At 55.2% G+C, this 10,934-nt stretch overlaps 1 protein-coding gene across 3 annotated transcripts; it reads right to left on the reverse strand.

Annotated features, from left to right (window-relative positions):
• Window positions 1–373: 373 nt before the first annotated feature.
• On the reverse strand, window positions 374–10,379 carry Tinagl1 (tubulointerstitial nephritis antigen-like 1). 3 transcript variants are annotated; one of them, NM_053582.3, is made up of 12 exons: window positions 10,300–10,379; window positions 9,439–9,750; window positions 8,540–8,603; window positions 4,223–4,315; window positions 3,926–4,040; window positions 2,887–3,010; window positions 2,520–2,670; window positions 2,226–2,418; window positions 2,095–2,140; window positions 1,754–1,877; window positions 1,058–1,103; window positions 374–970 (listed from the first exon to the last, which is right to left on the reverse strand). In NM_053582.3, exons 2-12 carry the CDS (start codon window positions 9,743–9,745, stop codon window positions 830–832), a joined length of 1,404 nt encoding a protein of 467 aa, NP_446034.2. In that variant the 5' UTR covers window positions 9,746–9,750; window positions 10,300–10,379; the 3' UTR covers window positions 374–829. The 3 variants fall into 3 exon arrangements, with proteins under 3 accessions (NP_446034.2, NP_001420681.1, XP_087407580.1); NM_001433752.1 differs by having other exon boundaries at window positions 9,439–9,753; XM_087551454.1 differs by having other exon boundaries at window positions 10,218–10,379.
• Between the last annotated feature and the right edge of the window lie 555 nt (window positions 10,380–10,934).

Raw genomic sequence — 10,934 nt, forward strand, 5'->3', positions numbered from 1 at the left:
TCTCCGGAGGTCAAAGGTCATGCCATCCATGTCCCTGCTGCAAGTGCCTGGGCACTGAGGATTGTAATGGGAGGGACACTAAGATTTCTTGTTTACCCACCCCTGCCTGCCACCCAGTGATATGCACTTCTCTCCCACCTCTCCCCTTCCCTTTCTGTCAGGGTCTCACACACCCCAAGGCTGTCCTCAAGTTTGCTACCTCATCCAATGATAACCTAGAACTCAGATCCCTGTGCTTCCACCACCCAAGCGCTGGGAGTGCAAGCTTGTACCCTTGTTCTTAGCTTTCAGGCAGTCCTTTCTGTTGTCTAACCACAGGCCACCCCAACTCTGATGTGATTTTTTTCACCTTGAAGACTCCCAGACACTGCAATTATCAATACTTTGGTTTTATTTTAATGAAAAGAAAAATAAATATTTTTAAAGAGTAAGAAAGCAGTGTTGAGGATGGAAAGGTCCAGCCAGAACGGAGGCCAGGGGGATGGGCAGAATCCACCAAGGAGAATGAAAAAATAAGAATGAGGTTGGGTAGGAGGATGAAGAGGTTGGGGTGTCTTAGCTCCCATGGTCTTGGGCTGGCTGACCAGGGGCCTGGGAATTTTACTCCCTGCAGTTTCCAAGCCGGGCCCTTTCCAGTTCCGGCTGTGATGTCTGAGGGTTCCCTCCAGCCTCACTGTTGCTCCCTGAGGGACATTAGCTCCCAGGTGGGGTTCTGCGTTTGTGTGGATCTGAGTCTGAGGGGATTAGCACCTGGTCCCAAGGCCTCATCGGCGTGGCCCCCAAGGCCTCTTCTGTGGCTGTGGATCCCACCTAGCTTAGTGGCCGAGACTCAGTGGTGCCCCATGTCCTCCATTCCTACTCGGCCCCAGACGCCCAGCACGAAGGTCTCGATGTCACACTCGTTGGTGCCACGCACGATTCGGAAGTGGCCCCTCTCACCCCACCATGGGCCCCACGAGTTGGCAGCAGTCTGGGGGTGAAGAGGAGAGAGGCATGAGGCAAAGGGAGGGCAAGGATCCAGAAGGCAAGGGATTTGGGACTCACACCAGAGACTCACCCAGTACTTGATCGTCCTTCCGTCTGGCAGTGTCTCTTCTCCCCACCTAGCAGCAAAGCAAGAGGGAGAGGGGATGGGGTCTCAACACCTGGAACATGTCACCCCCAAGCCACCCCTGTTGCTTCTGAAATCTGAGCATAGCTAGGGACATGCCGAGTGTCCACCCCTCCCTGCATGGTCTGTCACTCAGTGGTTGGCCAGAGTTTTGTTGTTTTTTGTTTTTTTTTTTCTTTTTTCTTTTTTCTTTTTTTCGGAGCTGGGGACCGGAACCCAGGGCCTTGCACTCAAGCGCTCTACCAGTGAGCTAAATCCCCAACCCCCAGAGTTTTGTTTTTTGAGACAATGTTTCACACAGCCCAAACTAGCAGTGACGTTACTATACACATGAAGGTGGGTTTTTAACTCCTGATCCTTTTGCCTACATCCCAGTGCTGAGATTCCAGATGTGTGCACCCCCCTGTTAACTCTTGAATCCTCGATTTCAAGGGGGACAGTTTCACTGTTCCCAGACCCCCTTCAAAGCTCCCCACAGTCCATGCACCCCTGCAAGCAGCCCCTCCTCTCTGTGTCTGTTTCCTCTTTGGCAATGGGATGAGGGAGGAGCAGCCTCAGCTTGGCAGAGAACACAAAGATTTTCAAAGAATTCCCAATGTAAACGCCGCTGCTCCTAGTCCCATGTGCCCTCAGGAACCTCACCCTGTGATCTTGACAGAGTGAGTCCCGTGTCGGCGGTACTGCTCTGGCCTCCCCTGGCTTACAGGTGTGTGGCTGTAGATGCCTCGCTGGTACAAGAAGAAGTCTTCGTGTACTTCCATAAGCGCTGTGGGCAGAGGCAAAGACGGGGCTCAGCCTGGACACCTGAGCATCCAGACACCAGAGCCTCTCGTTAGACACTGACTTAACCAGGGGCTTCCTGCACAGGCCCTCCACGCCTCTTACAACTGCACTTGATACCTAAGCTGTAGAGACCTCTTAGGCCCTCCATCCAAACTCCAGCAGGAAGTTTCTGGAACCAGAGAGAGCCTGGGGTTGTTTACCTTGAACAGGGCCATTTTCCATTAGCTCCTTCATGATCTCCTTCTCCTGGGGAGGGAGGTTCATCAGTGTAAGATTTAGCAAACCAAACCCCCAACTCTTGCTTCTGCGCCCTCCCCAGGTTTAGACTTACATCGGAGGCCAGGCGGTAGACAGGCGTGACCTGGTAGATGTCATTGGAATCAACATGACTATTGGGGCAGCGAGAAGTGGCCTGGCGCTTGCCCCGCCCCATGGCGCGGCTGTGCATCATGCATCGAGGAGTGGGGCTGGCCTCGTCGTTCTGCTCACGGCCGGAGAATGGGTAACAGTTATCAGACACCACCCTAGAAAAGGAAGCAGGAGCCATAATGTGGTGGTGACACCACAACGCCCAGGCTCTGTAGGGTGCTTCGCCTTCTTCCAACCCGCAACCCCTGTAGCGTACCCTCGGCACCGCAGGAACCACCAAGCACCATCGAGACGCCCACCTCGGCAGCCCTTCTGGTGGTGGGTATCACAGGATAGCAGGTTCTGCGGTGAGAGGATGGGTGTCATGTGTCCCAAAGAATGGATGGACACTCGGTCAGATGCGACAGCTAGTGGGGAAGGTAGAAAGGGCTGTGAGAAGCCAGGCTGGGGCCCTCCTCTCTGGCGCCAGCTCCTGCCCCTGGACACAGCTGCCCCCTGGACACAGCTGCCCCCTGGATACAGCTGCCCCCTGGACACACCTGCCCCTGGACACACCTGCCCCCTGGACACACCTGCCCCCTGGACACACCTGCCCCCTGGACACACCTGCCCTCTGGACACACCTGCTGTGGAGAAGGCCCAGGAACCCGCACAGTTGCCCTGGTCCAGCGGCTCATGGATCAGGTTGGGCCACTTCTCGGAAGCCTCAAAGGCAGTGGGTAGCACTTCTCCTTGTCCCAGCACCGTCTGTAAAACAGTGATGATTCCGCTTGCTTCCTAGCTTGGCCCTGCGGTCCCTCTAACATAACGCCTCTAGCTTTCGGATCTGCTGTTGCCCTGCTTCTGGGAGGAGAGTGGCATGCCCGTTCCTTCCGACTTGAACTTGAGTAGAATCATCAATACTGTTCAGGGTCCCCCCAAACACCACATGGGTAATGAGGCACAGTGGCCAGGGCCACCACTTCTCACTCTCTTCTGCTGCTACTTTCCTCTGTACCTTTCTGATCAGCCCCACCCTCCTTCCTGCCCCAGCAGTGGTGGCCTCCAAGCCCCAAAGGACAGGGGCGGGAAGAAACAGTAAGGTCCCGTGACCAGGCAGGCAGCCAAGACAAACGGCAGAAAATAGCAGGCAGCCCTAGGGAGAAAGGCAGGGCCAGGGGCTGGTCACCCTGGCCTTGAGCAGAAGTCCCCTGGCCTCTGTCTGCTTTGATGGACAGTACAGCCCCACCCACGCCTGCCTCCTGGGAGTCTTTACCTGCCCCCACTCTCCCTAAGACTGGCAGGGTCTGGTGGAAAAACAGAAGCCCCCTCCTCCCTAGGGGCATCACTGAGTCGGCATTTTTTCCGAGAATTGTTGCTTTCTGGCCAGAGCTGTCTGTCCCTTTTTTCCTAAAATACCAAAGTGACCCCCAGCCCTTGGGTCTTGGCCTAGCTGTACTGGACCCAACAACATTTTTCCCAGGCTGAGGAGGCAGGACGGGCTGCTGCAAGCACCAGAAGGTTTAGAGGCACAGTCCCACCAGAGAAGGCAGTGATATGCCCAAGGACACACAGCCTCATCCTGGAGGATAGGCCCTTGGCAGGACAAGAAGAGGTCCACCATCCCCATGCATTAAGCCACTGGAAGATAGATGGTGGGGATGTGGGCAAGAACGGACTTACATAAATCTCATTCATATTCATGACAGAGGAAGATGGGCGGATTGTGCCCAGCCGGTATCGAATGCCCTCATCCAGGGTCATGCCCCAGAAGGCACTGTGGTTCCCAGCCTGCCACCTGGAGGAGAGAAGGGACGTCACAGACCTGTCAAGGCCAGAAGCCCTAGAACTATGAATGATGACTAAAACGGAAACTGGTCAATCTCAGCGTGTGCACCTAACACAATGACCATGTCTGATGATCATACAAGTGGACATGTATGTACCCCCCTGTGCCCTCTGATGCCCAGGGCCTCTCACCCGTAGTTGCCCCGGTTGATGGCTTTAATCATGGCTGGGTCCACTAGACATGGCTCCTGGTCACATTCCCACTGCCCTTTCTCATGGCAGGTGCTGGAAAGGAAACAAAAATTATGACTAGGGGCTGGGGGCTTGTGGAGCCCCAGAGGTCCAAACAGGCCTGGGATTGTGAGCCAGTCACTAGAGTGGACCCCCTGAATGATCCCACCCAGCCTGGTGGCTTTGTAAGTCAAGTTCATCTCTGCTGCCCAGGAACTCACGGTTCCCTCAACATTACCATCGTGGGGGCCTAACAACAGGTTCTACTTAACGTGGGTCAAAGTGAGTTCCAGGTCTTGTTACTTCCTGCAGCGCAGACTCAAAGCCCGGAGTCACCTTTGACCCCTCACGTGTTGATCCACTGCACTCCAGATGCACGTCTGTCCAGCCACCTTTCCCCTGATCACTGCCGCTACAGTCTCCCAGTTTCAGCCTCTGCCCCACTCCACCCCACGTTCCTGAAGTAGATGTTTCAATTGGTGGCCATGGCCATCCTGCTAGGTCTAAGTCACGTCACGGCTCTGCTCCAACCCTCCACTGGCTCCGCACCACAGAAAGAGAGCCAGAGTCCTTCACGGCAACAAGCGCTGTGATCTGTTCTCCCGTCCCGTCTGACCCCTGTTCCTCCCAGGCCTGGACTCTAGCCATCGTGGATATGCACACCTGCCAAACTCCTGCCCAGGGCCTTTGAGCGGCTCTCCCCAGCACACCTTTCCTGGTTCCCACTCCTTTTATCCAAGTCCTTGTTCAAATGTCACCTCCCAGAGAAGCCTTCTCTGATCAGCTATCTTTTTATTTTCTGTACTTTTTTAAAATTTACATTTCAAATGTTGGCCCTTTCCTGCCCCACCTCCAAGAGTTCTTTACCCCATGCCTCCTCCCCTTTGCCTCTGAGAGGGTGTTTCCTCACCCCCCCACCTCACCCCTCCAGCATTCCCCTTCTCTGGGACATCAAGTCTCTACAGATTAGGCTCATCCTCTCCTACTGAGGCCAGACGAGGCAGACCTCTGCTACCTATGTGCTGGGGGTGGGGGAGGTTGGGAGGAGTGGAGGGAGAGAGCTTGGACCAGCCTATGCTCTTTGGTTGGTTATTTTTTCTTAAAGCTCAGTGGTCTCCATACTCTCTGTCCCAATCCCTGCCTCACTGTGTCCCTTAGACACCTGGTGTCCTGTTGGTGTTTATACTGTTCTCATCCCCACCCCCAATCCCATTCCCCTCCTCTTTTTCCTTACAGCATCTCTCGTGTATTAGAAGCTGGCCTTGGGCTGGAGAGATGGCTCAGTGGTTAGGAGCACTGACTGCTCTACCAAAGGTCCTGAGTTCAAATCCCAGCAACCACATGGTGGCTCACAACCATCTGTAATGGGATCCGATGCCCTCTTCTGGTGTGTCTGAAGACAGCTACAATGTGCTTATATATAATAAATAAATCTTAAAAAAAAAAAAAAAAAGAAGCTGGCCTTGAACTTACTATGTTGCCCCCAAAAAAAGCTGACCTTGAACTTGCTATGTTGCCCCCCCCCCACCTACCCAAAAGTCTTGAACTTCTGATCCTCTTGCCTCTGCACCTCCAGGTCCGGTTTTGGGTGGTGCTGAAGATTAAACCTAGGGCTTCTTTTTTTCTTTTCTTTTCTTTTCTTTTTTTCAGAGCTGGGGACTGAACCCAGGGCCTTGCGCTTGCTAGGCAAGCGCTCTACCACTGAGCCAAATCCCCAACCCAAACCTAGGACTTCTTACCTACTTGGCCAGCACTCTACCCCCTGAGCTACACCCTCAGCCCACTTATCCCCATTACAGGGGAGAACCGTGTAAGTGGCGAGCATCCAGTAAACACCACTTTTCATTGTCTTGGGACTGATCCCTGGCCTCATGGGTGTCAAGCAGATGCTCTTCCCTGGGTCACGGGCCCCAATCCTCCTTTGACCGTCTTTTGAGACAGGGTGTCACTAAGGTGTGTAGGCTGGCTTGGAAATGACTCAGGAGTTCCAGCTACCTTTGGACTCGGCATCCTCCTGTCTCAGCACCCAGCATAGCAGGGATTTTGGGCCTGCATCCTAGTTTATAGCTCTTGAGTGCATGAAAGACCAAGGCAGTACAGCCGTGTGGCTAAGACCGTGGACTGGTCCCGCCGTCCTGTTCGGTGGCCTTGGAGAGGTTATTTAAGAGCCCCACCCCCTCTGCTTAGGTTCCCAACTACAAATCGAGGACAATACCTAGTATCACTTTCCAGGGATTCCATGGCAGGCCTCGGAAGGGCTTGACCCATTGTGGGTGCTTTCGGCTTCTATTGTTCACACATCAGGAACCCTGACACACCCCCACAGCTCACATCCGGCTGACCACACCCTCTGGATGTATAATGGCATCTCAGATTAAAGCCACCCAGCCTTCCTCCAGTCTGTTCCTCCCACAATCCTCATCTCAGAACATGGTACCTAGTCAGGTGCTGGTCTAGGAGGCACGTTCTGCATCGGTGCACGCCAAAGACACACATCAGGAACCCATCCTCATGCCCCTCCTCTTCGGATGCCAAACCAACTCACTTAGCCATCCCCGCCCCAGGTGCTCTTTGGCCAGGCAGACCCATGAGTGATTTCCATTAGACTTGGGGTCTCGACACTCAGAAACTGGCACATGGCTGAGCCTTTTACAGTCTCTGATGGTTGAGGGTCCCACCAAGAAGAGCTCACCTGCCTCCTGCCTTCCCCTCAGTGGTTCCTCTCCCCGGTGCCTAAGTCCCTTGTTTATCTTATAACCCATCATAAAGCTAGGGTTCCCTCTTATTTTCCCTCCCTACGTAACACCCATGGCAGTTCGGCGTGACATTGTGTGTGTTGCTTTCCCATGTCCTTCTCTGTGAGACTACAAGCTCCCACTGGGTCAAGGCCTGTCTCCTTCCAGCTGCACCTCCTAGGCCCAACATGGTGCCTTTGACACAGTAGGTCTTCGGTAATTAGGCATCAGCTGGAGGCACGAATTCTAGGGATTCTACAATGTTTTTACAAGCTCATAACTTTGCTATTACAAGATGCTAACCAGCCTCCTTCCAGGCAACCCAGGGCATCCGCCTACAATGCCACCTTATAAGGAGCCTCAAGGGGAGCCAAGCCCCAATATGGCTGGCTCTTTAGCCCTCGAGTCTGCGGGTGGTGCTCAAGAGAGCTGGAAGGGCCTGTGGGGGTAGGGAGGCCCCCTCTTCTACCTTCCTCAACACCGCTCAATATGACCAGAGTCCCTGATGGTGATGTCCAGCCTAGAAAGCACATTGACAATCTCCCCCTCTCAGTTGGCATACTTGGGGCACTCAGCCACCAGGACCTGTCCTGAAGAGGTCAGCTAACGCTTTCCTGTCCCCTTCTCTTGAGCCCCAGGGCTGTTCAAGCAGGTCTAGACAGGACTGGTAGCAGCAGGTCCCAGCATTCCAGAAGGGCCTGGGACAGGATGGAAACATTAACCCCTTGGCAGCCACCCTATCAGAACAGCAGAATTCTGCAGACACCCCGCCCTCTGAGCACACACACACACACACCCTCCCTCACCCAGACACACGCCAGCACCCACGCATACACGCACACATGGTCCCCATTCCCACAGTGACCCCGGCACCCCTCACCCAGTGAGGCCAAGCGAACAGCTATGCGCAACACATTCCAAAAAGTTTCCTTATCCCTGGGGCCTCCCAGTCCAGGCAGAGGGAGGGATGGGGCAGGCTCAGGGCAGCAGAGACCCTTTCCAGTAAGGCATTCATAGCTCCCACCTGCTCTGCCTCCCAGCTCAGACTGAGGACGGGCTAGCCATGGCCCCCTCCTCCCCCTGCCTGGAACTGGGGGTTTGAGGGTAGGGAGAGGGCACATTCCAGGGAAGGCCCTGCTGCAGGCCACTGGCTGATGGCCAGCTCAGTCATCCCTGACCCCTCATCCCGCCCAGGTCTGCGGATACTACAGAGGTTTCCTTCCTGGCGTCCCCTTGGACTCTCCTGTGACAGCGAGCCCAGCTGGGAGGGTGGCCAGCCCAAACCGGGAGGAGTGGAGAAAAACTCCTAGCTTAGGTGTGGCCCCCAGCCAGGCCAATCCGATGGCTGACCGCTCCTAAGCTTGTGACTAGAATCTTATTGTAGGAGATGGCGTGGCCAGTTGAAAGTTTCCATATTACAGATAAAAACACTTGAGGCCTGGAGAGCAAAAAGGACTCATCCTGGGGAAATGAGTGACAGGTTTTGGTGCCAAGTCTGCCGCATGGAGCTCGAAGTGAGCCCACCCCAGTCTCTCGTACTCACCACCGATTGCAGTTTTCCCAATAGGTTCCGAAGATTGGGTAGATCCGGCCCGCATGCATGCAACCTATCAGAGGGAGAGAAGGAAAGATGAGAGAAGGTCAAATCCTCAAGGCTGAGTAGCCCAACACTTCCTGAGCTGGCGGTACATACACACCAATCCCCACCGAACGGAATCTAGAGACAAACTACATCTTAGGGCGTCCCCAAGTTCCCATAGAAACTGCCACACACAAGCTGCTCAGGGACTCCCTTTGGGTCCGTGGCATTTCACCTGGAGGCCAGCCATGACATTCCTGGTATCCTTTGTCACTCAAATGAGTTGGGACTTGCCCATGGGCACGGAAGGAGCTTTAGGAAAGAAACCGAAGCCCAGGGTAGGCAAGCAACTCCCGTAAAAAGGCACAGCATTTTGACATACAATGTGGGCATGGGAACTCCTCAGCCTAAAGCCCAGCAGGCTGTGGGAGTCTGCAGGAAGGACATCCCATAATTCTCCTACTGGGACAGGAAACAAGGCACGTGCAGGCCAGTCTCAGAGGTACAGAATCCTAAGCGAGGGTAAAATCGCCTGCCTATGTATGACAACCTGGCCGGCCTCTGTGGGCTCTATCAGCCCCAGGGTGAGTCAGCAGGCGGGGCTGCCACCTTCCCCATACTGACTGGGAGATAGGGCTGGAGCCTGTCTGCCCTGCCCTAGGGCCTAACAGGACTATTTTCAGTGTTGCTTGAAAGACTTAAGTAAGACCACAGGAGGGACTTCCAGAAGGGCAGGAAATAGAATGAGGATTTCTTTCCTACTTTTTTCAAAGCCTGGAAATGCCCTTTATCAGCCTTGTTCCTGAGCTTCGCTGGGACTGGGATTGACAAAGTGGCCCTCCTGCTGGCCATCTGGTGCCCACCTTGGACAGGAGGGAAGGGGGGTGGAATCCCGAGGCAGAAGTCCCAAAAGTCAGGGCAGCAGTCAGAGACGGTGCGGTTGCAGAAGAGGTCACAGTAACAGGTGGCTCCCAGGTAGGGCAAAGCACACTCGTCAGCACGGCCGCGGCAGCACATGTCCTGCTCTTGGCAGTATCTGCCACCGGCGTCCCGGATGCCCCGCAGGTGCAGCCCTGGCGCCAGCTCCCTGCGCCAACGACTCCGCCGGGCCTCCAGGGCAGCCTGGCCAGCCAGCAGCAGCAATAGCAGCCCTAGCGGACATCCCCACATGGTGCCTGCTGGGTCGGGGAGGACAGAGGTCAGGGGTCAGAGGTGTTGGATTCTGGAGACTCCCTCACACACATCAAGGGTGGGTCTTCCTTCACGCGTCCTGGAGCCCTCCCAGGAGGCTCAGCAAAGCGTGGCACCCTGACTTCTGAGTCTCCCGGGGGTAAAACACAGCGCTAGGTGTCAGCCCACTCACGGGACAAGGAGATATGCAACAAGCAGACCCCCTCCCAGACCTCTTTAGGGACTGTCAAGGACAAGGAAATGGGACCTTGACATTTCCAACGCGCATTCTTCTCTCCTGCCCTTGGTCCCTCTATCCCTCTGACGCATCTGAGTTGGATTGTTGGCTCTGTGTGTCTTACTAATCCCCTTTCAGCCACCTCCCGATGCGCGCCCCAACCCTTCTGTCCTCGGCGTCCCTCTGACCCGCTGCTCTGCGTCCTTCTGACCCACTCCTTTGTGTCTCTCTGACCTGAGTCCTTCTCCCTCTGTGTGCCCCCTCCTCTCTGCTCCTTCTCTACACCCTCTGCCCTCTGAACAGGGAGAGTCCCTACCTGGTGAGGGGTGTGGGCTGGACCCAGGCTGCCCTGCGCGCCTCCGCCTCCAAGCTCGAGACTGCCAGACCGAGTCAAGTGAGGAGCGCAGGGCGGGACGCTTTTTGTACCGCCCTGCCGGCAGCACCCGCCCCAACCCCGGACTGTGGGAGGGAGGGCGGGGCCCGCTTCTAGGTACCTGGAGTAGCCCTTAGCTCCGAGGGGACAGTTTAAGGACAATGTGTACACGGATTGTCCTTCTTGGGGGTCTCTTGTCAATGGAAGTCTCCTCTTAGGGAGCAGAACTACAATTCGCGGAGAGAGGATTGTGGACTGATACTAGGAAGGACTTTCCAAGCGATTTTATGAGCCAAAAACGTGTACGAACGGGGAAGTAAAGAGGCAACTACGATCAGAGTTCGGGACTTGATAGGGACCAAGAGCTAGGGGCAAAAATCTCTAAGCCACCCCTCAGGCCCTTCAGGAAGAAAAATAGCCATGCACATCCTTGTCCCAGTGACCCTGGGCTGGGGGCCACTCCAAGCCATAGCAGCTCCGAGGAATGACAGGAATTCCCAAGGGATGATTCAGGAAGCTGCTTAGGCTCAGGGAGTTCGAGGCAGCTCCTCCTCCCCAGGAGGTGGGTGCGATGCGGG

The sequence above is a fragment of the Rattus norvegicus genome, chromosome 5 (assembly GCF_021556685.1).
Source record: "Rattus norvegicus strain SHRSP/BbbUtx chromosome 5, alternate assembly SHRSP_T2T, whole genome shotgun sequence".
NCBI lineage: Eukaryota > Metazoa > Chordata > Mammalia > Rodentia > Muridae > Rattus > Rattus norvegicus.

Bases quoted from the DNA above. Each gene is read 5' to 3' on its own strand.
- Tinagl1 (NM_053582.3), bottom strand. From the start codon at position 9,745: ATGTGGGGATGTCCGCTAGGGCTGCTATTGCTGCTGCTGGCTGGCCAG. The intron at 2,141-2,225 runs GTAAGTCTAAAC...CTCCCTCCCCAG, and splicing joins TCTACCGCCTGGCCTCCGAT to GAGAAGGAGATCATGAAGGA. The intron at 1,104-1,753 runs GTGAGGTTCCTG...CTTTGCTGCTAG, and splicing joins CACTCTGTCAAGATCACAGG to GTGGGGAGAAGAGACACTGC.